Here is a 25,077-nt window from a genome sequence, read left to right on the forward strand (position 1 = left end):
ACACCCACACACACATACAATGTGGTTAAAATAAAATGCATTTCATATAAATATCTCCATCAAGGAGTCATACAGGGAGGGCCCAAGTGGCCCTTAAGAGAAGACTGGGTTTTTGTTTTGTTTTGTTTTTTTTAAATACAGAGTTATAAATAACTGTACACAGGGCAAATAAATACAGGGCAGGACGACATCGTCTCCTGCTGGTCACTCAAAGTGGTGCAATCAGATGAAAGTGCCATCCTTCTCACCCATCAGCTGGGCCTGGCACTGCAGATTTAGTCTTCAAGGGACCTGGAAGGCCCAACTCTCCATTACCTGGAAAGGGTGGGCTCAAGGGAGACAAGAGGTTCCACTCAGTCCAGGGAGCTATATAGTCCAGGTCAAGTATCGGGTTTGGTGGGGAAGCAGCTGGGGAGATAAGATATGAGGCTCGGGGATGCAATTTCCTTCCATCTCCCCAGGCCCTGTGCCCTCAGATAATCGAGAGTTGGTTTCATCATTCAATTCTATGGCAGCAACTTTAACTTCTTCCGTGGGTTGCTGGAACTCTGGGATCGCTGGGCTGTTTTGCTGCACCATCTTTTTTCACCTCGTAGGGAAACACAGCACCAAAGATATCTTCATGATAGCGCTTCTGGCTCTTTAAGGGAAAACAGAATCAGAGTGTCAGCTCTGCTGGTCCAGCCACTTCTTGTTCATTGGGGCTCCCCCAGCTTCCTTATCACACATATACCCACACACCATTTGCTTTCACAACTGTCACGCTTAGAGTGTACTTGAATCCCACTAGACTAACTCCCATCAGCACCTGAGCTGAGATGAACCACCTGAACAGCTTGCCAAGCCTGCCTCATGCCTGTCCCACAAGATGCTCCAGGAAACATAGGCTCTGAGATAAATGCATTTGGAAAATGCTGCATACTTTCTCCCAATCTTGAGGAGTCACGATGCACGGTAGCACGGTAGAGGCTCTGAGGAGTCTTGTCATAAAGCAACGTGTTGCCTTTGTTTAATTGAGCAAGCAGACCAGGATGGGACAGGCAGGCCTTCTAACAGCCCATCTAGCTCAGACATCCAGTCACCTCTAGGATTCCTTTGAGTTTCAGGACTAGAATGAGCCTGATTCCCCTAGATCTGACTCTCCCAGTCCTGGCTCCCCTGTCTGTGTCCTTGAGCTGCAGCCCAAACACCAGCTGCCATACCTTAAGCTGGAAAAAATAGTCCTCAACTTGCTCTTCACTCAGGCTCAGCTTGGCAGCCACCAGGTGCTTCAGGGTATGGGCCACATCCCGGGCCATACGCACATCCCCACAGACATAAAGATGGCCCTGCTCCTCATGGAGCATGCAGAGCACCTGGCTGGCCAGCTGCTGCTGCAGGATGTCTTGAACATAGACCTGAAAGCAGAGGAAATGGTGGGTCCAGGTCCCCGCTGCTGGGGTGAAGCTTGCAGTCAGGCCTGATGGCCAGGAGGGGGCTGTGGGGGGCACGGTGGGCTGCAAGGTGAGTGCCATCCCAGCCAGAACCTTGCCCAGGGATCAGGCTCAGGATGAGGAGTGCACCGGCATCCTGCCCAGCCCAGCTAGAGATGAACGTTGGCCACCACCCTGGTCTCAAGAAGCTGACCATTCAGTGAAGCTCCTGCATTTACTTTGAATTTTACCATGCTTGAGAGAGGCATCAATCAAGCCACTCCCCCGCCCAGAGCTCTGAGGCCCACCTGTGTGCATCCCAGAAAGGGAGCCTCTTAGTGCAGACTATTCATGGAAGCTCCACTGTAACTCAGAGCAGGGCACAGTGCGCTGGGCTCCCCAGTCACACAGAAGTCTAGGAGCCTCTGCTCTTGTTCCACACAAGAAACCCAGTGACCCCAGCACTGGACACAAAACACTGGGTCTGGGAGGAGTCTGGAGAGAACAAATTCTCAAGGGCTGAGGTAACCGTCTGTTCTGACTCCTCGTGTTTCACGGGGCTAAGTGCTCCCAAAGGTAGCAGGGACCATCAGCGGGGCATGGTGTTTAAGCATGAAGCCAGCCTGGGCCACCTGTTCCCAGGCAGGTGTGCATCCCAGGTGTGCATCCCAGCCCCTAACTCGTAGCAAAGCTGGGCACTGGGACTAGCCCACCACGTGACCCTGTTTATTCCTGAATGGCTCAGGGCTCCTCTCTTCTCCTGGCAAACACGATAGCCTCACAGCACTGCTCTGATGGTTGTACAACTGCCTCTGTTTTAGAGCTAAGATGAAGGCTCAGAGAACAAGGGGCTTTTGGGAGCCGGAGTGCACCAGTCTGTGCTTTTTTCCCCCAAATATTTTATTTATTTATTCATCAGAGACACAGAGAGAGGCAGAGACATAGGCAGAGGGAGAAGCAGGCTCCCTGCAGGGAGCCCGAGGTGGGACTTGATCCCAGGACCCTGGGATCAAGACCTGAGCCGAAGGCAGACGCTCAACCACTGAGCCACCCAGGTGCCCCCAATCTGTGCTTTTAAAGCTCCACCTGCTGCTCGGGCCGCTGCCATACTTACCTTGGGCTGGCCAGGCAGGCGAGAATAGGCTGTGTGCACCTCATGCAGCACCCCACTCTGGGCCATCTCCAACATCTCCTCCCGATACAGGTGGTCCTCATCTGGGCGGCGGCACCCAAACACCAGGGTCATGCGGCTGCCCCGGAGCCCTGCAAGACCCAGCAGGCTGCAGTTACCAGGGAGGCCACCAGAGGGCGGGCCACTGCTCCAGACCTGTCCAGCCAGATACCCCCAAGTGTCCTACCTAGTATTGTCCCCACTTTACAAATGTGGAAACCCAGGCCCAGAGTGTTCTGATCACTGGTCCATACAGGCTGAGGCAAATGGGAGAGCGGGCGGAGGCACAACTCTCCAGTCGCTGTAGTTCTACTCCCAGGGAGATGCCAGGTCACCTGGTGCTCCCTCCCCGCCTTTAGGGAAGCCCCTAACTGTACCTTTGTGCTTGATGTCATGGAGCCGCTGCTGCCAGAAACTGCGGAAGGGGGCGATGCCTGTGCCAGGTCCAATGAGGATGCAAGGACGGGAGGGATCCTCGGGGAGCTTGAAGTTGCCGGCACTGAGGGGGACAGATGGAGAGGCTCAGTTCTCAGACACCCTGGGATGGATGCACAGTTAGACGGGGACTGGGGAGCCGAAGGTGCAGGGGGGGAGGGGCAGTGGTAGCGTGGTGGGGGTGGAGAAGACAATGAGCTCAAATTTGACTTCCCAAGTCCCCTAGGCTGTTTCATTTCCCCTGTCCAGGCACACCCTCACCTTGTCCTGGGCTCCTTTTGAAAAAAGGCTGAACCTCATTGTACTCTGGGCCCCCCACCGCTGTCCTCTCTGTCCCTACTGGAGACCTTGCCATGCTCTATTGCCAGGGGATAGAATGGAGAGGCCCCGTGGGACCCTGATGCCTTCTTAAGGGCCTAGATCTCTCCCTTTCAAACCACTGCTCCCAGGGCCAGTGGTCCTACAATGGCTGGAGTGGAGAGGGTGCTTACCTTCGTACAAAGCAGGGTACTGGGTCTTGGGGCTTCAGGTTGCTGAGCCATGTGCTACAGACACCATGGTGCAAAGGACCTTGGCCATCTGCAAGGACAAAACAGACTTGACCAACATCATCCCCCACCCTCCCACCCCTTGGGGGAATGAATTGTCCCAGAGGCTCCTCCCATGCCAGTGAGCCTCCTGCAAGTGCCCACTCAGGCACTCTGTGGGTTTTAGTGAGGGGGCAATTCTTCTCCTGGTTTTGTGGTTCTCCTTCTATGCAGCCAGAGTTGGGGAAAGCTGAAAGGCACCTTAAGAAGTGTGCCAGCCTCTTATCTTGCATTGCAGAAAATCTCAGAGAAGCAAAGTGATTCGCACCAGGCCACTCAGGTAGTAGTCAAATCAGATCACAGCTTAGCTTCCCTGACTCCTACTCCAACGTTCCTTCCAAGAGTTGCTCCAGGGACCCTCCCAGCCCACCACTCAGCTCTGGTGGCTGTAGCAAAGAGTGGCCCTGCAGGGTGGCCATAGTCACTGCCCCACAGTGTCTTCATGAGGTAAAGCCCTTGCTGGTATGATCCCTGAGTGGTAGCCAGCCTCTTGAGCATCCTGGTCTGCTCTGACACCTCTCTCCCTGGTGGCTCCTCCTGGGCCTGTGGAAACCCCAGCTTCCTCTGGGTTACATTCCCTTTCCAAAGGCCTGGCGTTTAAAGCTATCCCAACCAACCTGAGAAGTCCCTTTCTCCCTCAGAATGGGATCTGGCTTTCATAAGATGTACCCACCCCAGTCCTGTCTGAGGACTGAGAGTTGGCCTGGGAAGATGTCCTCCAGCAGAGCAGACAAAGTCTCTGCCCAGGGTTTAGAAACTGTGTGATTGTGCTTTTCACCCAACTTTGCCAACATGGACAATGCTGCATTACAGAGGGCAGGGCAAGGGGACAGTCCATCCATGGGAGACAAGTCCAAGGAGAAAGGTTTTGGGCCACCCAGGCTATGTTAGCCCATCCCCTAACCTCTGCCCTCAGAGCACCCTATGCTTCTTACCACCTGCATAATGACACTTGTCTATTTCTACAAGTCTCTCTTCACTGCCCCATCTAGACGAGAAGCTCCATGAGGGCAGAAGCTACATGTACCATGTTTCCACACCCAACATCATGACAAGCGTAGAGAGGTATGAAATAAACCACTGCTGAGTGAGTGAGTGAGCAAGCAAGGCATAATCACCTCCATACCCAGCGTAGACTATAAGGAATACTAAGACCCACTGGGCTCCCACCAAGTATTGGGTACTTTCTCCATTTGATCTCACTCATTAAACCATCCCAGCAGTAGCAGGACAGCAGAGTGAAGCAGGGTGGTCCAGCAATGAGACTGTGTGGGTGTGAATTCCATTTCTCTACTTGCTAACAGTGTGACTCTGGGGTTTACCCTCTTTTTTTTTTAAGATTTTATTTATTTATTCATGAGAGACACACAGAGAGGGAGAGAGAGGCAGAGAGACACAGGCAGAGGGAGAAGTAGGCTCCATGCAGGGAGCCCAACGTGGGACTCAATCCCGGGTCCCCAGGATTAGACCCTGGGCTGAAGGCGGCGCTAAACCACTGAGCCACTCAGGCTGCCCCTGGGGCTTATCCTCTTTATGTCTCAGTTTCCTCACCTGTAAAATGCAAACAGTACCCATCTCCTGTGGTTACCGATAATACATATACAGAGGGTCTGCTTGGCGCCTGCTCATAGTAATCTCTTTATTATTACATAGTAATATCTCTATGATTACTATAACATGCCTGCTACTGCTATTAACCCTCTGGGAGGTAGGTTTTTAACTGATGAGGAAATCATAGCTCAGAGATGTTGAGCAGCTGCCCAAGAAGTAGCAGGATTGGACTGCTCCAAAGCCTCTGCCCAGCCTTACCTCGGGTGGGGTACACGAGCACAGCCACCGTGAGGTGGACCTCCATGGGTGTGCAGTCCCTGGAGGAGCTGATGGAGTAGTACCGCGGTTTCAGAATAGGGAGCTGGGAGAGCAGGAAGTCAGCAGACACCCGCAGGGATGGGAACTCCTCCAGCACCTCCAGGAAGGTGGGACTGTTGGTTAACTTCCACTTGTTGTACTCTGAGGGCTGAAAGCCAAAGGCAGTGTGAGCAACTCGTGGCATGTGCCCCACACGGAGGCAGGAGGCTGTCACAATCCAGCATTCATTTATTCGCTCATTCACTTTCTCAACAAACACCGCCAAGTGCCAGGCGCTGTCCAGGGTGCTGACACGACCAAGCTGGAGAGAAAATGGTGTCCGTCCTGGAAGAACTCAGGCCAATGAGTAGTATTTACCTAATTCGTGTGCTTAGAACTCCACCGTCAGCCACCGGTGGGCAAGAGTCACACCTTTATTATAATCTAATTTTGGACAGGGCTTTGGAATCCTACAGACCTGGGTTCAAATCCTGACTGGGTGCCTTTATGGCTGTGGGATCTTGTCCCAATCAGTTAACCTTTGTCACATGAGAATAGTGTCGTCTCCCTCATGGGGACGTTGGGAGAATGAAATAAGAAAATGTGTGCTGAGTTAGTACAGTGTGGCCACAGGATAACGGCAGTGGAGGTGGCTAGAATCAAGTTAATTAGTGAAGATGATGGTAATAATACCATCCAGTGCCTTTTGCAGAGGCATTGGCCTAGAAATTTGCAGGTGAGTTAATGCGTCCTCTCATTAAGTTATTAACTCTATTACCCGTCTGTTACTATGTCTACTTTTCCATTCATCCTCACCTTCCATCCTCCAACACTTCCTAAGTTCCAAGCTTATTCCAGGCTTGGGGAATATACAAAGACAAGACACCGTGCAGGGCAAGGACAGTTCATCTGGGGCAGGAGACAAGTCCAAGGAGACAAGGTTCTGGACCTCCCAGGCTATGTTAGCCCATCCCCTATCCTCTGACCTCAGAGCACCCTATGCTTCTTAGCACCTGCATAATGACAACTGTCTATTTCTACAAGTCTCTCTTCACTGCCCGTCTAGATGGGAAGGTCCGTGAGGGCAGAAGCTACATGCACTGCATTTCCTGGTAAGGCTGGGCAGAGCCTACATGGCTCTCCTTTTCTAGCTAATTTTTAATGAAGTGCACATTGGTGGCATCCCGCAGACACTCAGAAAATTTTAGTTCACTTAACACAGCTGTGTCCTGGATATAGAATGGGAGAGGATACTGACTTCCCACCAGCTTTTGACAAGTTTCACTTTGGGAAGCTGAGTCGAATTCCCCCTTGGAGGTTAAAGACCAGCTCTGGGTTTTGGTGCCCCCTGACTCTGGGGCTCCACCAGCCCAACTTTTACCTGGCACAGGATCTCCAACCTCTGCCTCTCGGCCTCTTCTGTGGCCAGCTGTGCCAGCTTTCGGAGCAGCAGCTGGGTTGGGGGAGTGGTGATGTCCAGGAAGTAGGTGAGGGCCTGGCTGAGTGAGCACGGAGGCAGCCGCTTGTCTCTGACCCAGTAGCTTCCTGGACAGGGAAAGAAGGAGTCAGGAGATGGTGAAACAGCAAAACAAGTCTTTCCTGAAGGGGGATAAGCCTCTGGGGAAGATACTCTCCGCCTTTCAGCTGCAGGGGAGAGAAGACACTGAATTTCTGTCTCCAGGAATAGCGAAAGTGCTCCTCTACCCAATTCATGTGCAAGAAAGCAGTGCTCAGAGGTAGGGTTGCTAGGGAAGGCTGATCAACAGCCCTCTGAAAGGCCCCCAAGTTGACATGATCCTAAAAATTACACACCAGAGTTCAGTTCCTCTCTGGTTCAGACCTGAACTAGAGCAAAACACCCACAGGTGAACTACAGACTCACAGTGACTAAATTCACGAAAGACTGATGTATTCCCCCCGCCCCCCCAGGCCAGTAATTCATTGAGAAAAAAGCCCATGACTGCAGTCCCCTGGGGCTATGCCAATAGGTACTGGGCAAGCAGCAAAGCAGCCCAAAGCGTCAAGTCCCAAGGAGTCCCAGGAGGCAGTATGCAGGGGGTCACGGTGTGGACAAAGAAATAAAGCCTTGAGAGGTTGACTCATATGCCAATGGTAATGCAGCTAGGAAGTAATGGATCAGGGACTTGAACCTTCAAAGCCCAATATTACTACACCGTTCCCACATTTCTCCATCATGTCATCAGGCAAACCATCAACACGTCTATCGCGAGGACTGAAGAGACAAGACATGTAAAATGCTGGCATCTAATAATTACGCAGGAAATACTAGCTGCTACTGTTGATGATGACGATGGTGACAAATACTCTTGCCTATCTGCCTCCTGTACTAGGTAGTGAGCTTTCTAAGTGCAGAAACTGAGTCTCATTCATTTTTGTAGCCCAGGGCATGCCTCGTATATAGATGCAACTGACTAGTTAAAATTTCAATGGAAAAATAAATGAATCTATCAATTAACAAAAAAGTGGCCAGGTGAGCAAAAGGATGAAAGGAAAGAGACTCCCCAGCCTGTTGGGCTGGGCAGAGAGCCCTAGAGAAGCATCCCTTCTGTTCGCAAAGCTGTATTAGCCTGGGCTTGGGTGGTCCACCCACTCAGCAGGAAGGACGGGGTTGGGCGCCCATGGTGCAGGCATGGGACCAGCCCAAACAGCGGGGTTGGGAGGCTGCTGAGGAGGCAGGGCGGATGCTGGGGCCACCGTGCTAAGGTCTCACCCCTCTCGCTGAGGGTCTCCAGGTGCACAGGCTGGTGGGGTGCAGGGCTGTCTACTACTCGCTCCAAGATGCCTTGCACCAGGGCCAGCTGGTTGCCTGGGAAAACTCCGAGATGTTCTCCTGGCAGGTAGCTCAGCTCCTGGCTGTCCTCACAGGAGAGCTCGATCAGGAGAGTGGTGCGGCTGGAGAAGGGAAAAAGAAGCCTCTGGTGACGCCACCAGGATTTCCTCCAGAGCTCCCTGAGGGGCGGGCTGGCTTCCCCAGGAAATGTGCCCTCTTTCATTTTCCTGCTTAGTTCCGTGAACACGGTCAGGTGACCAGCCCCCACTGAAGCTGGGGTGCTCAAGAGGGCCTGCGGCCAACCAGGCCTGGGGCTTCTCTGTGGGAAAAGGGTGGGCCACAGCCTCCAGGTGCAGCACTCCCGAGCCCACCCAGGCTTGACTACACCCTCCATCTAAAGAGAGAATCCCCCCTGGGAGATCAGTGGCCATTAGGACAAACCCTTCCTTGTCCCCAGCACAAATCTGGCTCTCATTTGAACAAAGCCGATTTTCTTTTTCTTTCTTTCTTTTCTTTCTTTCTTTCTTTCTTTCTTTCTTTCTTTCTTTCTTTCTTTCTTTCTTTCTTCTTTTTCTTTCTTTTTCTTTCTTTCTTTCTCTTTTTTTAAGATTTTATCTATTTATTCATGAGAGACACACAGAGAGAGAGGCAGAGACATAGGCAGAGGGAGAAGCAGGCTCCATGCAGGGAGCCCGAAGTGGGACTCAATCCCAGGCCTCCGGATCATGCCCCGAGCTGAAGGCAGACACCCAACCACTGAGCCACTCAGGCATCCCCAAAGCTGGTTTTCCTAATGATTGGGGTGGGGGGACAGCACAGATGAACAAAACCCACAAGGAATGCATAACACCCATTTCTCCTGGTGGGGAAATGTCCTTCCCTGCCAAAATTTTTCCTGAAAGTTCTTAAGAGCCAAATGGTTTGAGTTTCTCTTGCTCTCCACCTTTGGTGAAAGGGTTTAGTGACAAAGGGCAGGTGGTAAAGCAGGGGCCTAGTTCTCAAGCTGAAAAACCAGTGTATGGTTAATGGAGACCAGACCTAAAGGCACTGGAGGTCACAGGGGTTACCAGCCAAGCTGGTCCTACCGATGGCATCATTGCTAATGCTGTGTACACCTCTCTCCTTTCAAACACTGACTGGCTCTGGTCTTTTTGTTTTGTTTTGTTTTGTCTTAAATTAAACCGGCAGAACATCACCCAAGCAGCCTGGTAGTCTCCCCTACCTGGATTTTGGACTCTGTAGATTCCGTTGTGATTTGAGCCTCAGGGTGAACACGTTCTTGGCATGCATTCTGCTGAGGGCTGTGGGAGACAGAGATGATGAAGTGAAAAAGTGGCTCTTAAGTGCTGGTGGGGGTAGCCTCCATGTGTCTGAGTCAGTTTTACCTGGACACTACCCTGGGGGTGTCCCTCTGTGATGGTAGTGGGGTTTTCTTTTTCCCTGCTGTGTTTCTGAATCATAAATAAAGACCCTTGGACTGACAGGGGTGTTTGTGACGCTGCTAGGTGAGGAGGAAATACACTAGGTGCCCAAATATGGGCATTTCTGAGCCATTCCCATGGCCTGGCATCCACAGGAGAGCTTAGCTGAAGTCGGGCCTAGGCTAACCATGCAGGAAAACCACAATACTGCTGTACTCATGGTACAAGAAAAGAGGAATCAGTGTCCAGAAGGAGAGTTTACCAACGGCAGCCTAGGGTTGCCTCTGCATGATGTTCTTTGCGATAGTTTACAATTCTTGGCTGCTGTCAGAACTGGACAGCTGGGGCTCAAATCCCAGCTCAGCCATATGCTAGCAACTTGCTTCACTTCTGTGAGCTTCAGTTTCTTTATATTCTTCTTCTTCTCCTCCTCCTCCTCCTCGTCCTCCTCCTCCTCCTCCTTCTTCTTCTTCTTCTTTCTTCTTCCTCCTCCTCCTCCTCCTCCTCCTTCTTCTTCTTCTTCTTCTTCTTCTTTCTTCTTCCTCCTCCTCCTCCTCCTCGTCCTCGTCCTCCTCCTCCTCCTTCTTCTTCTTTTTTAAAGTAATCCCGGTACCCAGTCTGGGGCTTGAACTCATGACCCAGAGCTGCTCCTACCAACTGAGCCAGCTGGGGGCCCTGGTCTTTGTGCCCTTCTTGCAAGATGAGTGTCAGGGCTCACTGAGAGTGGGCAGGCGAGGAGCCCAGAACAGTGCCTGGCACATAGGAGGCTCTCAGTTGGTGCTGGTTCCCTTTGTCTCTCCACCACCCTCCCAGGGCTTCCTCCTGAAACAGCCTCCCTCAGAGATGAAGCAAGCTCTCCAGTCTTGCATGCCAGCAGGCTCTTGGATACGAGAGAGAGGCCTAGCAGCCCTAAGCCAGCTGTCTCTGTTCAGAGGGTCCTAGTGGTCTCCTGGACCATAGACCCCAGGGTCAGAGACCTCCACCCCAGCAGGAAGGGCAACCAGTCCCGTGTGGTGCGGCAAAGCAGGTACCTTTGTTGAGGTCCAGAGGCTGCGAGTCCTGCACGAGCCTGTATTGGTGTGGGTCCCAGGTCACATTGGAAGTGTAGAGCCTGGGGATCTGAATACAGTGTTTGCCTCGCACTTCAAACGTCTCACAGGCTGCCTGGAAGAGGATGGAGCAGGCCGGTGTTAACCACTGTCATTGTGGTTAACAATGTCAATGTCATCATCGGCCACCATTTTGTAGGTCCTTACAAATCAGTAAAGGGCTTCCTGTAAAATTACTGAGCACATGGATCTGATAGAGTTGCTACAAGGACTCAAAGAAGTGGCTGGACTTAGCACACAGTTGTTACTGCTATTAGTATGGATATTAATACACTATCTCATTTTACCCGTATGCCTGAGCTCTGAGATTTGATTACTCCCATTCTCCAGATGTGGAGTCATGTGGAGGTGGTGTGGGCCTGGGAACCAGGTCTGCCTTGACTCAAGCTGGTGTTCTAAGTACCACTGCTGGCTGAAATGGTCTGCTTACATGAGGAGGCTTTTATTATTATTATTATTATTATTATTATTATTATTATTATATTTTAAGATTTCATTGATTTATTTGAGAAGAATGAGTGCAGGGAGGGGCAGAGGGAGAGGGAGAGAGAGAATCTCAAGCAGACTCCCTGCTGAGCACAGAGCCTGACAAGAGGCTCAATCCCATGACCCTGAGATCATGACCTGAGCTGAAATCAAGAGCCGGGCACTTAACTGACTGAGCCACCTGGGGAACCCCAATGACAGTTAAATTAGGGGTGTCAGGCCACAGGAATCAAAAGTCTACTGAGATTCTGACATGGATCCAAAGGACTCCACTGCATGGTCCCTGTCCCCAGGCTCTCTGTGGTTGGGAGGCTGAAACAGGGCAAAGTCATCAAGAGGTGACCTGGACAATTAGAGGGCGAACATCTTAAACTGAAAAAGCTCCCTGAGGGTGGGAGGCATCTCAGGGCTCTTCTCCCATCCAGGGACACATGTCTAAAGTAGGGTTCTGGGGGGCTGAGGGAGAACAGTGGTGATCTGAGCCTTCAGGCTGATGCCTACAGGACGCGGCAGGGGTCGTGCCACCCAGGATGCACAGATATCCTGGGCATGAATGGGCTGTGGCATCCTTGTCCCTGTGGTGAGGCAGCTCCAGCTACAAACTGACCTTGAAGGTTTGCACGGCCCAGCAGCGGAAGGCTTCCTCCTGTCCACTGAGCTCATCCCCTTCCCCTATTGGGGCAAGCTGAGAGGCTCCCAGATGCGATAGCTTCTGGTCGATGTCATGAGCAAAGGCACAGAACTGAGGGTACATGCTGGAGCCGAGGCCAAACACGGCATACCTGCCCGAGGAGGACACACATACACAGAGACAGGAGTGAGCCCACCCATGCAAGCACTATGTAGCACCACCCACCCATGAGCCAGCCTCAGACACTTCTACTCCAGCTGGGCACAGCACCGGCCAGTGCACGCCATCTTCTGGTCCTCTCCAGCTCCCAAACCTTATCGCCAACTCCCATGAGTTGGTCTGCAGATCTGTGAGAGGGACTTGGTTTCCCTGGCCTGACTCTTAGTACACTCTGACGACAGGATCTCTCTGTGCCTGGACATCTTGGATAAGACCCCCCCTCCCTTATACACAACCAGTACCCTCCCCGGAACCCTTAGGTCCATCAGGCAAGGCTTGGACAAGTGGGAGTGGGGAGAAGCCTTACCTGAACTTGTTGGTAAGCTCTTTCAGCATGAAGAGAGATTTTTTTAGTTTCTAGAAAGAGAGAGAACCACGGAGTTCTTAGGACAAGATTAAGAAAAGCACTGCTTTACTCTTCTTCTTCTTCTGGTAGCCCATTTAAAAACTGGCCACATCTGGCAGAAGAAGGTTCAAGACCCATAAATGGAAGTCAGTTTCTGTGTAGGGACAATTTCCTGGGGCTGAGGGAGAAGTTCAGCCTTAGCAACTCAGGCAGGCCTGTCCCTTGGTGGGGGACTCAGAACAGCCCAGCCCCATCCAGCTCTGGCAGAGGGCAGGGCTGCCTTGCAGCAGGGCATCTTTAGAGGATCTCCTGATGGGGCATGAGCCCCTCTTCCTGTTTGGAACCTGGTAAGAATGATAATTGATCCCGCACTCCCTAAGATAACCCTGATTTCTGAGGAATGGAATGTGGAATGTGACCCAACAGAAAGAATGTCAAATCACATGGTAAGAAAGTATTCTCTTTTCTGTAATTTTTTTTAAATTTATTCCCGTTTCTACTATTTTTATCATCTTTATGAAAACTAGGGAGATCCTCAGCTTGGGGCTCTTGGAGCCCAAAGACCTCTAATACTTGCCTATTACTCATTTTAAAAAACAAAGCCTGCTACGGCCAGACAATAGTAGTTAGCTCAAATTCAAGAACTTTGGCTCTCATAAGATTTATTTTGTCAGCTTTCCCTTTGTGAGAGTGATATAACGTTTCCTTTAGACATAAATTTTTTATTTTAAAAAGGTGAGTCAATTTACTTGAAAATATAAAGTATGCCATTGGAAAGGCATCACGTACATATGGTGAGAATTACAAAGAAGGCAGGTAAATGCTGGCAGCCCAGAGTGATCTGAGCACTCATTTCCAAATGTCCTCCTTAGGACATGCTGAATCCCCAGATCCTTTCCTTGGTTCCCTTGGGGCCTGGCATCCCCCACAACCCTGCACCCAGACCACTGGGCCCCAGGCCACCCACTTCTCCATTGCCAGGGGAGTCTCCGTTCCCAAATGTGCTGGTCACCACCAACAGTAGCTGCTCCTCCTCCAGGTGGCTCAGCTTGTACTCGTCCATGCAGAGAACCTGCAAGGCCCCAGGGGTGGACATCAGCCCTGTGTTCCCAGGCCAAGGTCCTCTATGCCATCTCCAGATGCCCTGTGCTTCCTCCCCAACCCAGGTGACCCTTATCACCTGTTTCCCCCCATCCCGCCCACGTCCAGCACCAGTGTGGTACAGGGGTGAGGGTTCTGTGAATCTTAGTCAAATAAACCTATATGAACACCTCGCTCCTCATCCTCCTACCCCACTCAAGCCCCAACACCAACACTTCCACAAGCCCTGGAGGGCTCGCCTTCAAAATCCTGCTAAGTCCCAAATGAAAACACTTCCACTGCTACTCTGAATTCTGAGTGTGTGGACGTATTTTCCACACAAAATATATATATATATAGAGAGAGAGACTTGGATTAAGAAAGTGTTTCTCAAACTGTGTTCCCATGCAACACCCTGGAAAATGTATTTACTATGTAAATCTGGGAATCCCTGGACCCAAATCTATCCTTCTATCCCAGATTTACAATGTACTTCAGCACATCCAAGGCTCTGGGACATTCAGGGGCAGAGCAACCACTTTAACTTTTGCCAACTTGTCTGTGCACAGGCAGAGAGAAAGGCCCACGTCCAGCTGAGTTCACTACCTTGGGGTGGAAGGCACAGCTGAACAAGGCCCCTAGGTCCCGGGCTAGCGTTTCTGACTTTCCCGTCTCTGTCGCAAAGAGGATTGTGACTCTGACTCGGGATGCCATGGTCTTGCGCATCAGCATGGAGGCAAAAAGCACAGCTCTGTGTGGACAGACAGACGGACACTGTGCTGACTCCACCCTCCAGAGGAACACAGGGAGTAGGGGGAGCCCAGGAGAATGGGAGAGGGACAGAGTTCAAAGTGTGGCAGGACAAGGGAAAGGAATGCACATATCTTACCAGCCACTGACGCTGACCTGTGGCCCTTCTCTTTCCCTCCCCTGCCCGACCCGCTACTCAGCCCCAGGGAAATGGAGGACAGGCAAGGTTGGGCTGATGGTGGCAGGTGGTCCCCCTTGGCGTCTGGACCTCTGCCAGCCAAACTCCGTAAAGATCATCATTTCGATTTGTGCCCTGCCCGTCACGGCCTAGAAGGGCAGGCTGCCTGGAAGGAAGGGCTGCTGCTCAGGTGTGTCAGCTCTGGCCATTCTCACTTACTTAACCAAGACTTTAAGTTGAATCTTTCTCCTCTGGGGTCTCCGCTTCTCATCCTGCCACACGTGGGTTTTCCAGGCCTCCACCTCCAGAAAAGAAGACAAATGTGAGGCAGGTGGGCCCTGGTTCAGCTCGGGCTTGGGGATATGAGGGAGCTAGAGGACCCTTCATGCCGTTTGTGAGGTGGGGGTCTCTGGATGCCCCATGGGGGAGGACAGGGGCTCTGTGTCCTTCAGAGTCACAGCTCCAGTAACCAGTTTAGAGCCTGCACACACCGGGATGGGGTCAGTTGGCTTATTTTCCACTAGTGTCTCCCCAGAAGGAAGAAGCCCACCTCACTTTCATTTTTAGTGTCTAATCACTAGGCAGGCCATATGACGTAGAGTCCAAACCGGGTACCTTTGAGAGTAGAAGGAGTGTCTGTCACTATGACAACAGACACAAATTGTCCCAGCAATCAGTCACCCTACTTCGTGTCAAAGTAAGGAACCTCTTGCCCAAATCTAACCAAAGTCCTTTTTAACAAAAAAATGAACTGGTTTCAACAGGTAGCAGTGATAGAAGGCATTCAGGGTTGGGCATACACCAATTCATATGATCCATACCACCTCCTATAGTGGAGTTAATGCCCAGTGTTTTTAGAGTAAGAAGAGTGGGGCCTACATGGGTGAAAAGACCCACCCAAGATCATATGGCTAGGAAGTGGGAGAGTTGCCCGCAGGCATGTCTGACCCAGGAGCCAAGCTCCTCACCATTATGGGATATGATAGGTGAGGGTCACAGTGATCAACCTTAGAAGCAGAAGCCCCATGAAGCAATGGGCCACTAAAGGTAGAATAAAAGGTATTTCCTTGGGGCACCTGGGTGGCTCAGTGGTTGAGCGTCTGCCTTCCGCCCAAGGCGTGATCCCAGAGTCCTGGGATCCAGTCCTGCATCAAGCTCCCTGCAGGGACCCTGCTTCTCCCTCTATGTCTCTGCCTCTCTCTGTGTGTCTCTCATGAACAAATAAATATATTAGAAAAAAAAAAACCTATTTCCTTAAGTTCCATTCTCTGTGAAAATGGACAAACGCTGTTCAGCCTCTAGGAGTGCAGCCTGCAAAGCATAGGCCTCTGTGTCCCTGACCCTCCCCTGTGTGTCTTGCATGAGTTAGCATGCATACGTGCACACATCTGCTCACGCACACACACCCACGTACACATCCAGTCACACTCTCTCCATCCCTGAGCTCCCAAGACAGAGAGGAGAGGAAAGCCCTCCCTTACCTGGTAGTAGTAAAAAGGGGACAGGACGTAATTTAACATCTCCTGGTGGAACACAGGAGTGATACTCCCAGAAATCGGGGGGACCAGCCAAATCCAGTCGGCAGGGCAGCCCCCTCGGGAGCGGTACTCGCTCTGCATGTACTTCATGAAGGACTCTGCAGCTGAGTGGTGATCCATGATGGTCACATTTTGCTTCTGAATTAGAAGGAGGCAAAGAAGGAGGGTTTGATGTAAGGGATGGGGAGGAGTCAGGAACACGGTCTGTCAGCGGCAGGGCTCCTAAGATGGGACTATGGAAAGGCCTGGCATCAGTAAAATGTGACAGCAATTGCCCCTGGCCACCTCCTTGCTGCTAAAAATAAATACTCAAGTGGAAGGCACTTTCTGGGCCTCCAAAGGAGCCCCAGAAATCACTACAGTCATGCTCGACCCACAGATCACATGGTGGCCCCCCTTGGCTCTCTAGGGGCCGTGTCAGCTTTTCAGGCTATACCTACAAGTCTCCCCCAACTCCCCACAAATGGCTCCCTCTTGATGCTGATAAATCTAGCCACAGAGGCTTCTTGTCACTTGTTAGTAGAGATTTTCAGGAGTCACATCCCCAAGAATGTGGCTCTCTCAGCCAAGAAGGAAGTAGACATCTCTGAAGAGGACTGAGCATCGGGATAATCACAGCGTATGGAAGACAAGTCACCACAATGTCCCACATCCTAAATTTAGAAGCCAAGGGGTCTGAGCCTTCCTGGAATGATCCAAAAGAAGCAGCCACACCCCTCACTGCCCAGAGCAACTCATCTAGTCAAGTGTTCAGTGTCGTGATTCAAACCTTGGCCTCTTACTGGCCCTTTGAGCATGAGCTCTTAGCTCCTGAACTTCACTAAGCCTCAGTTTCCTCATATGGAAGATATGAGGCTGCTCAAGGGCACAAGCAGAGCACAGAACATGCGCAATAAGCATTAGCTGCCATTATTCTATCTGCTAGGCACTGCATAAAGCACAGGCATTATAGAGGTGAAAATGTGGCCCCCTTTCTGCATTAGATTATATTCTAAGGAGGGATCCCTGGGTGGCTCAGTGGTTGAGTATCTGCCTTTGACTCAGGTGTGGTCCCGGAGTCCCGGGATCAAGTTCCACATCGGGCTCCCTGCATGGGGCCTGCTTCTCTCTCTGCCTATGTCTCTGCCTCTCTCCCTCTGTGTCTCTCATGAATAAATAAATAAAATCTTAAAAAAAGATTATATTCTAAGGAGAGGAGGCAGAGTAAGTTGGCCTTCCATGTGGTCTGCTACAAGATGTAAAGGAGGAGAGTGCAGGTGCTGTTGGGAGCCAGAGGGGGCTGAGCTCAGGCAGAGGCCTGGAGGAGAGGCTGCTTCTAAGAGGAGGCAAGTCTTGGGAGATGGGCACAAATTGGGTGGGGGATGGGCATTTCTGGAGGAGGACACTGCCTGAGTCAGGCTGGAGGCACAGGGGGAGCCTACCAATGGAGGGCTCAGGCGGCCTTCTGAAATCTTACACATATGCAAGCAGCTCCTGGGTGCCAGACCAGTTTGATGCTCAGAAGCTGATGATGGTAATAATAAATAAGAAGAACAGCAAAATGAATACCTACAGAATGTTCGCTATGGGCCAGGCAGCCCAGCTAAGTGTTTTGCACACAGTTTCACTGAATTCTTACAATAACCTAGTAAGGGAGATCCTACTATTTATTCCCATTTTACAGATGAGGAAGTTTATCCTGAAGGAAGATGATGAGGAAGTCCTGGAGACTCTCAAGCAGTGGAGGGGGGTGTGTGGTCAGCAATGGCCAGGAGACAGCCGAGGATCGCAGATTTTCTGGGACATATCTGCATCCTGCAGTGACGGAGCTGGTGCGCAGAGCCCCAGGAGCCAGGATGTGCAGTCCACAGGCAGCAGGGTCCTTCTGAGCCAGGCCAGTCACAGCCCCAGCCCTAAGGTGGGGGCTCTTCCTTTTCCGCCCCAGACCCCCCCATCCCACTTCAGAACAACAAACACAAGCTTGACCTGCCTGTGGGGTGACCAGCCCTGGGAAACTGTGTGATTGTAAATATTTACTGGATGTTTGTTCAATGTCAAGTCCCTGCCCCACTCCACAGGAGAAGGGTTTTTGTCTATTTTGCTCACTACTCACATCCTTGGCCAAGCCTTATGCCTGGCACATGCAAAATGTTCAATATACTTTACTGAATGAATAAAGGACTGTCTTCCTAGCGGTCTGGCCTCCAGGGCATCTGCAAGCTTTGTAGAGACGGTTTCAGTCTTTAAGGTAACATCTTGGGCAGCCCGGGTGGCTCAGCGGTTTAGCACCGCCTTCAGCCCAGGGCCTGATCCTGGCGACTCGGATGGAGTCCCACATCGGGCTCCCTGCATGGAGCCTGCTTCTCCCTCTGCCTGTGTCTCTGCCTATCTCTCTTTCTCTGTGTGTGTGTGTCTCTCTCATGAATAAATAAGTAAAATCTTAAAAAAAAAAAAGTAACATCTTCACATATCCCCTGCCTCCTTCCCAAAAGGAAGAGGAACATTTCTATGAATAAAAGCAGTGGACAGACCAAAAGGCTCAGCCCCACACAAAAGCTGACCTGTGTGTAGGCCAATGGGGATGGTCCATTTGCTCAGCAGATGGAAGAGCAGCCTCTGCTCGTGTGGACATGCACTCTCATTCATTCATTCAGTACATATTTTTTTTCAGTATCTACAATGGCCAGACATTCCACTACACTCTAGAGACAGAGTAGTGAACAAAAGAGACAAGGCCTGGCCCTAACAGGCAAGAAGTAGATGTACTATGTAATGTCAGAAGCTAATAAGAATTATGGGGATGCCTAGGTGGCTCAGTGGTTTAGCGCCTGCCTTCAGCCCAGGGCCTGATCCTAGAGACCCAGGATCGAGTCCCACATCGGGCTCCCTGCGTGGAACCTGCTTCTCCCTCTGCCTGTGCCTCTGCCTCGTTCTCTCTCTGTGTCTCTCATGAATGAATAAATAAAATCTTTAAAAAAAGAATTATGAAGAAAAATACAGAGTTAAAGGAAGAAGAGAGAGGGATGGGATGGAGGTGGAGGTAAGGGTGCCATCTTCCATGGTGTGGTCAGGAAGAGCTACTCTACGGAGGTGACAGTAGAGACCTGGATGAAGGGAAGGAGGGGGTCAGGGGATGATTTGTAGGAAGGGTGTTCTAGGCAGAGGAAAAAGCAAGTGCAAAGGCCCTAAGGTGGGAACCATCATGGTGAGTTTGGCAAACACCAAGAATTCCAGAGTAGTAGAGGACAGACCCCTGACTGGAGTGGCTGGAGGATAAGGAGGTGTAGTGAGACCTTTCAGTGGTTTACCTGTAAAGGGGAGCAGGAAAACAAGGTAGTAGCTGCTGGGAGACTTATTCAATTAGGTGGTCGTTTATTTCTTTGAGATGGGGACCATTATAGCTATTGGTCACTGATAAAAATGACCCAACAGAGAGGAAGACACTGATGAGACAGAAAGGAGGTGGAATTTTCAGGAGTACAGTCCTTGAGAAAGTGAGAGGGAACAGGACTCAGTGCTCAAGTTCAAGGACCTGATGAGTTTTGAAAGTAAGGAGTCACCTGTTGCTAGAAGCAAATTTATGCTAGAAGACCCAGCGTGAGTAGGATGGCTTATTTGTTTGCATCCTGTGCAGCACCTGGCACAAACTAGGTACTCGATACTTGTGTGATGCTTGAAAAAAAATGGACAGTGCTGTCAGGGGAGAACCAAGCCTGAGATGAGTGGTTGGACCAGATAACCTTCTGACCAGCAAGTCTCCAGACCCACAGAACACAACATACCTGGAAACTGTGGAGTACAGCGACATTGATCTCAATGACAGCACGGTCCTTCCAGAGTGAGGCCAGCTTGTGTGTTTCCAGGCCCATCCTTCTGCCCACTTCCTGCAGAGGCAGAGTGATGGGGTGAGTTGGTCCTCAGGGTGCATTCCCCCACCCCCACTCCTGACAGGCCCACATCTGCAGCCAGCCCTCCTGGATGGCTCTTCTTACCTCCAGGATGTTGTAGCGCTGAACATCACAGAAGTCCCGGACCCCAATCTCCGTGCCCATGTACCAGCCGTTGAAGGGGCACCCTGGGAACTCGAGGCCACCCACCTCAAGCAGCATGTTGGCCACTGCAGGCAGGGCGTACCACTTCAGCTCCAGCTCCCGGAACCACTCATACCTGGCAGGGAGGTGGAACCAGCAATGATTGTGGCCTGTACTTTTTGCCCATACTCACCCCAACCCCCAACAAAAAAGGCTTCAGAAAGAGAGTCAACCGAGAAAACTCCTTTCCAAGTGTTGTTCTCTACATTCATCCAACCTGGAGAGATGAACTGGGCACAGTAGGTATCATTCATTCACTACACATTCATTTATTCTCTCATTCCTGCAAACATATGTTAAGCACCAAGTACGCGACAGGCACTGTGCTAAATGCGGAGAACCCGATAGAACATAGCGGTTAAGGACAGAAAACCGTGTCAGAAAACCCAGGTTCTGGTCTGCCTTACTGCTTGCCTGCTGTGTGGCCTTGGGATGTGAGTTAGCCTCTCTGAACCTCAGAAACCCCAGCAGTAAAACAGAGATACTACCATCAAACCCATGGGCTTACTATAAAGATAATGGTATCATTCATTTATAAATTGATTTATTCCAGAAATATTTATAATTGAGCGCCTACTATGTGCCAGGTACCCTTTTAGGTGTTAGGGATGTATAGCTGAATAAGAAAAGCAAGATCCAGGACGCGTGGCTCAACTGTTGAGTGTCCGCCTTCAGCTCCAGGCATGATCCCGGGATCTGAGATTAAGTCCTGCATAGGGCTCCTTGCAGGGAGCCTGCTTCTCCCTCTGCCTATGTCTCTGCCTTTCTCTCTGTGTCTCTCATGAGTAAATAAATAAAATCTTAAAAAAAAAAAGGCAAGATCCCTATTCTCAAGGAGCTTACAGACTAGAGTCTAGATTCTAGACTATAAGCAAGTAGGCAGATGAATAGAAAAATCAAAACAAGATGAGGTGGTAGACAGAGGATGAGAGTGTCTTCTCTAGATTGAGTGTTCAGAATAGAGGCCTATAGAGGGGGTCACATTTTTTTTAAAGATTTTATTTATTTATTTGAGAGAGTGACAGAGCAAGCATGAATAAGGTGGGGGGGGATGGGCAGAGGGAGAGGGAGAAGCAGACTCCCCTCTGAGCCGGGAGCTGATGTGGGGCTTGATCCCAGGCCCCTGGGATCATGACCTGAGCCAAAGGCAGATGCTTAACCACCTGAGCCACCCAGGCGCCCCTAGAGGGGGTTACATTAAGGAAATACCTCATTGTCAAGAAATGAATCCTTTACATTTCTGAGGAAAAGGTATGTCAGGTGGCGGGAACAGCAAGTGCAAAAGCCCTTAGGTTAGGACTGAGTTCAATGTATGCAGAGGATGAAAAGTCAAGTCCAACTCAATGCCTGCTACACAGTGAGTCTCAATAGATGGAGGTATTTTTGTGATTGTGACTGCTGCCCAGAGCAGGGGCTGAACCAGATGAGCTCCAGAAGTCACTTCGGCCATATACTTTCACCACAGTCAGAAGAGGGGCAGCTAAGAGAGTTGGCAGGAAGACAAGAGGCCTGGGCTGCTCAGTGTGAGAATATTAGAGCCTTTTGAGGGCTCCTCTCCCAAGGTCACTGCTTTCCTAGTTCCTAGGGCCCCATATGTCTAAGCCTCTGCTTCCCCTTCATCATCAACATATCGTTTTAAGTCTGAGGCCCAAGACTCAAGCCCAGGATTCCTGTACAAGCATCAACAAGGCTTGAAAGCCAGCCCTTCTGGACACCATCTGCTCCTTAAGAGAGTACTAGAGCATGCATGTTACCTCACCCCTAGCCTGCTTACTTGGGATGTTCCATGGGTACCTCGAGCACAAGGTCAGGTGGGATTTCGAAGAACTCAGGGTCTTGGCCATCAGCCTGCAGCACCAGAGGCACCACATCAAAGCGGCCGTACTTGGGCTTCCAGCCCAGGTCGATGCACAGCTGGGGACAAGATAAGTGCAGTGAGTCTGGGCCTGACCCAAGCCCCTTGACCCCTCTGGCTTCACTCTGTCAGCCACCAAGCCTGGATCTCGCACCTGGGTGAACTCCACACTGGCAGGGTCCCCCAGGATGGTGCCATCGGGCATCTGGTAGCCAGCATAGCGGATGAGCTGGGCGTTCCAGACTCGGAAGTCATGTTTCCCATCAGTTCGCTGGGGGAACACGGTGATGGCTGACCTTCACCAAGACAAGAATAGTGCCATTTACTCCTCGGTTCAGGAGGAGGGGGGCTCCCAGTCCCCACAGGGCCCCTCTGCTTCCCATCTTCCTGCTCCCCATTCCTCTGCCCCCGTGCTAGCTTAACCAAACTCCTGCAACAACACAACATGCTAGGTTCTCATGGGCTTCTGTGTAACCTGCCCCCCTTCCTGACACACCCTCACTCTCCTTCTTCTCCTTCCGGCTCCTCCCCTTCCTTCAAGACCAATTCAAGGACACCACCCCACCCCCCACCACCATCCCTTGATCATTCCCCATCTCTCAGGCAGGGTTAACTGCCTCAGCCTTTGCCCTTGCTGCACATTGCTCTCATGAAATTCAGTTAGCTGGATGCTTGTCTAGTGCCACACCTAGGTTCCCAGTGGGCTGGAGCAGTGTCCTAAGTCACCTCTGCATTGCTCCCGCCCCACTGCTATGCCTAGTCATGACTTGGGTTCCCCTTATGTAGGTGCTACATGTTTGCTAAACAAAAAAATGAATGAATGACCAAATGGGCATTTCAGTCCTATCAGCTCTGACCTCTTTGGTTGGGGGTAAGAGGAGGGAGGTAGGGGGTGGGTACTGATGAGCAGTGACTCTCTTGGTTCTAAGAAAAATGGAGGCTTGAGCTGCAAAACCAACCTCTTGTTCCTTCTAAAAAGTGGGGAGCCAGCTGACCTTGAGCAGTGAAGATGTTGCTTCTTAAAGATCCCCCACCCCCTCCAAATGGTTCCAAGTCAGAAGGAAACCAAGGACATGGGCTAGTAAGGGGGGCTAGCCTCAGTACTAGGGCAGCTTCTTCTCGCCGAAAAAGCCTGCATCTTTCTCTTCTCTCTTTCTCCCTGGCTTCTCCTGGAGAAGCCTCCCCTAAACCCATCTGCATCCTTTGGCTCAGACTCAGGGTCAGGGTGGGCCCCAGCCCCAGCCCCAGCCCTGGGAAAGGCACACTCACCTGATATTGCCATTGTTGCTGGCATAACGCAGGTGCCTGCAGATGTGCTCAAACATTTCCTTGGCAGTGGAACACCTCCGGGCATCAAAGACCTGCACACAGCCCACACAGCCCAGACCATCAAGGATTGTGAGGACAGAGGACTTGGGGTTGATCAGAAGCTAAGTTACAAGGGACCGGGGGAGTGACCTGAACCCCCTACCCCACCCCAAACACCAAGCTTTCTCCTCTTTGCATCGCCACCTCCCACCTCAGGGTTGCCTCATCTAGCCTTTCTTCTGCTCTCCTAGGGGATCCCAGGCAACTCCTCTTGGAAGACTCCATCAAAACCCAAATCCCAAGAAAATCTGACTTTTGAACACAAGAATCATGATTCCCACTGCCCTAGCCTAGTGCCCCCACAATGTCAGCACCTTTTCCACGGGGCTCCGAGCACATTCTTTTTTTTCAGCCAGTGTTGGTTTCACTGGCATTTCTTATCAATTTTCCCACCCCAGCAATTTCCATATTGCCCAGCAGTGAATGATCCCCCAAGATAAAGACACCTAGGAGGCTAGGATAAAGAAAATGTTTCCTAGGAGCCAAGGATTCAAACAGACGAGGTAAACTCTCTCTCTTGTGGTTTCAACAGGTCATTTGGTTTTATGTCTGTTTAACTTAAGAGAAAAGACCGGATAGAAATCCTGTGCTGAAATCAGGTTCTAGGGGCACCTGGGTGGCTCAGTGGTTGAGCATCTACCTTCGGCTCAGGTGGTGATCCCACGGTCCTGGGATCAAGTCCCACATCAGGCTCCCCATAGGGAGCCTGCTTCTCCCTCTGCCTATGTCTCTGCCTCTTTCTCTGTGTCTCTCGTGAATAAATGAATTTTAAAAAAAATCTTGAAATCAGATTCTAGACTTCCAGGGGGAGCCCTATGAGCCCCTATGTCAAGTTCACAAATGTGAAGAGAGAACTGGGGAGTCCCACCGGGCGACTCGGAGCCACATACTCAGCGCCTGCTCTCCGCCCCACCCCCAATTTCCTCTCCTGCCCAGGTCTAAGGAAGGCCACCTGGAGGTTGGACCACTGGATCCTCCCGATGCAGCGGGGAGCGTTGCGCCAGGCCTGCTTGGTGGCGAAGATGAGCTCATCCCCCGTCAGCTGATAGGTTCCTGTTGTTTCTATCTCCTTTGTTACTGCTTCCACTCTGGCCAGATGTTCCTCTATTTTTGCCCTGGGGGACAGGAAGACAGCAGGAAGATCAACAATGAGATGGCCTTAGATGGGGATTAATTCGAACCACAGAAGCAGGAACTGAGCTAGGATACCAGGAGGGCAAGATGTCCCTCACCGAGACTGTCCCCTCCAGGGTCAGCTTCATAGGTGTAAGACTGTGGCCCAGAATTCAGAAGGGCCCCAGGCCTGGCTTAGTGCTCTGCTGTCGCTGTCTCGAAATTCTTAATCATTTTTGAACAGGGAGCCCACATTTTCACTTTGCCACTGGGTCCAGTTACACTGGTCCTGTTCTCATTGGCATCCTTGTTTCCAGATACTTTTACTCCAGTCATATTCTTCTCAGCTTGGTAAGCATCAACAAGGAGTGCAACCTTTCTCAGATACCTGCACGACCTGGAGGAGTGCCCATCAAGCCACAGCTGCATCCTGCTTCCCGGCCACCATCCTATGATCCAGAGATGAGCAGTCCCTCCCATGAATGCTCCCATGTACCGAGGAATCATTATGAGCCAGGAACTGGGCAAAGCCACTCACAGTCCGGGTCTTGCCGAATCTGTGAGGGTGGCATTTTTCTGCTCATTTTATAATCTGGAGTATGAAGGCTCTAGCAGGTTAAGTACTAGCCTGAGAACGTAAGTGTGATAAAGAGCAATCAGGATTTACAT

The 25,077-nt window shown here is 51.1% G+C and overlaps 1 protein-coding gene across 1 annotated transcript in view; it reads right to left on the reverse strand.

Annotated features, from left to right (window-relative positions):
- Positions 1 to 20: 20 nt before the first annotated feature.
- The window catches only part of NOS2 (nitric oxide synthase 2), a 36,421-nt gene continuing 11,364 nt past the window's right edge, over positions 21 to 25,077 (reverse strand). Inside the window, exons 5-26 of the mRNA XM_055335012.1 lie at positions 24,248 to 24,410; positions 23,197 to 23,288; positions 22,082 to 22,223; positions 21,847 to 21,986; positions 19,974 to 20,148; positions 19,764 to 19,865; positions 15,946 to 16,140; positions 14,684 to 14,766; positions 14,143 to 14,287; positions 13,424 to 13,528; positions 12,418 to 12,467; positions 11,868 to 12,042; positions 10,697 to 10,829; positions 9,467 to 9,545; positions 8,185 to 8,366; positions 6,835 to 6,998; positions 5,415 to 5,622; positions 3,510 to 3,597; positions 2,961 to 3,082; positions 2,527 to 2,675; positions 1,203 to 1,397; positions 21 to 640 (exon numbers count right to left, since the gene is read on the reverse strand). Of these exons, the coding sequence (XP_055190987.1) occupies positions 521 to 640; positions 1,203 to 1,397; positions 2,527 to 2,675; positions 2,961 to 3,082; positions 3,510 to 3,597; positions 5,415 to 5,622; positions 6,835 to 6,998; positions 8,185 to 8,366; positions 9,467 to 9,545; positions 10,697 to 10,829; positions 11,868 to 12,042; positions 12,418 to 12,467; positions 13,424 to 13,528; positions 14,143 to 14,287; positions 14,684 to 14,766; positions 15,946 to 16,140; positions 19,764 to 19,865; positions 19,974 to 20,148; positions 21,847 to 21,986; positions 22,082 to 22,223; positions 23,197 to 23,288; positions 24,248 to 24,410 (3,007 nt within the window). The 3' untranslated portion in view covers positions 21 to 520. The remainder of the gene's footprint in view (positions 641 to 1,202; positions 1,398 to 2,526; positions 2,676 to 2,960; positions 3,083 to 3,509; positions 3,598 to 5,414; positions 5,623 to 6,834; positions 6,999 to 8,184; positions 8,367 to 9,466; positions 9,546 to 10,696; positions 10,830 to 11,867; positions 12,043 to 12,417; positions 12,468 to 13,423; positions 13,529 to 14,142; positions 14,288 to 14,683; positions 14,767 to 15,945; positions 16,141 to 19,763; positions 19,866 to 19,973; positions 20,149 to 21,846; positions 21,987 to 22,081; positions 22,224 to 23,196; positions 23,289 to 24,247; positions 24,411 to 25,077) is intronic.

Source organism: Nyctereutes procyonoides, unplaced genomic scaffold, assembly GCF_905146905.1.
Source record: "Nyctereutes procyonoides isolate TBG_1078 unplaced genomic scaffold, NYPRO_anot_genome, whole genome shotgun sequence".
NCBI classification, from domain to species: domain Eukaryota; kingdom Metazoa; phylum Chordata; class Mammalia; order Carnivora; family Canidae; genus Nyctereutes; species Nyctereutes procyonoides.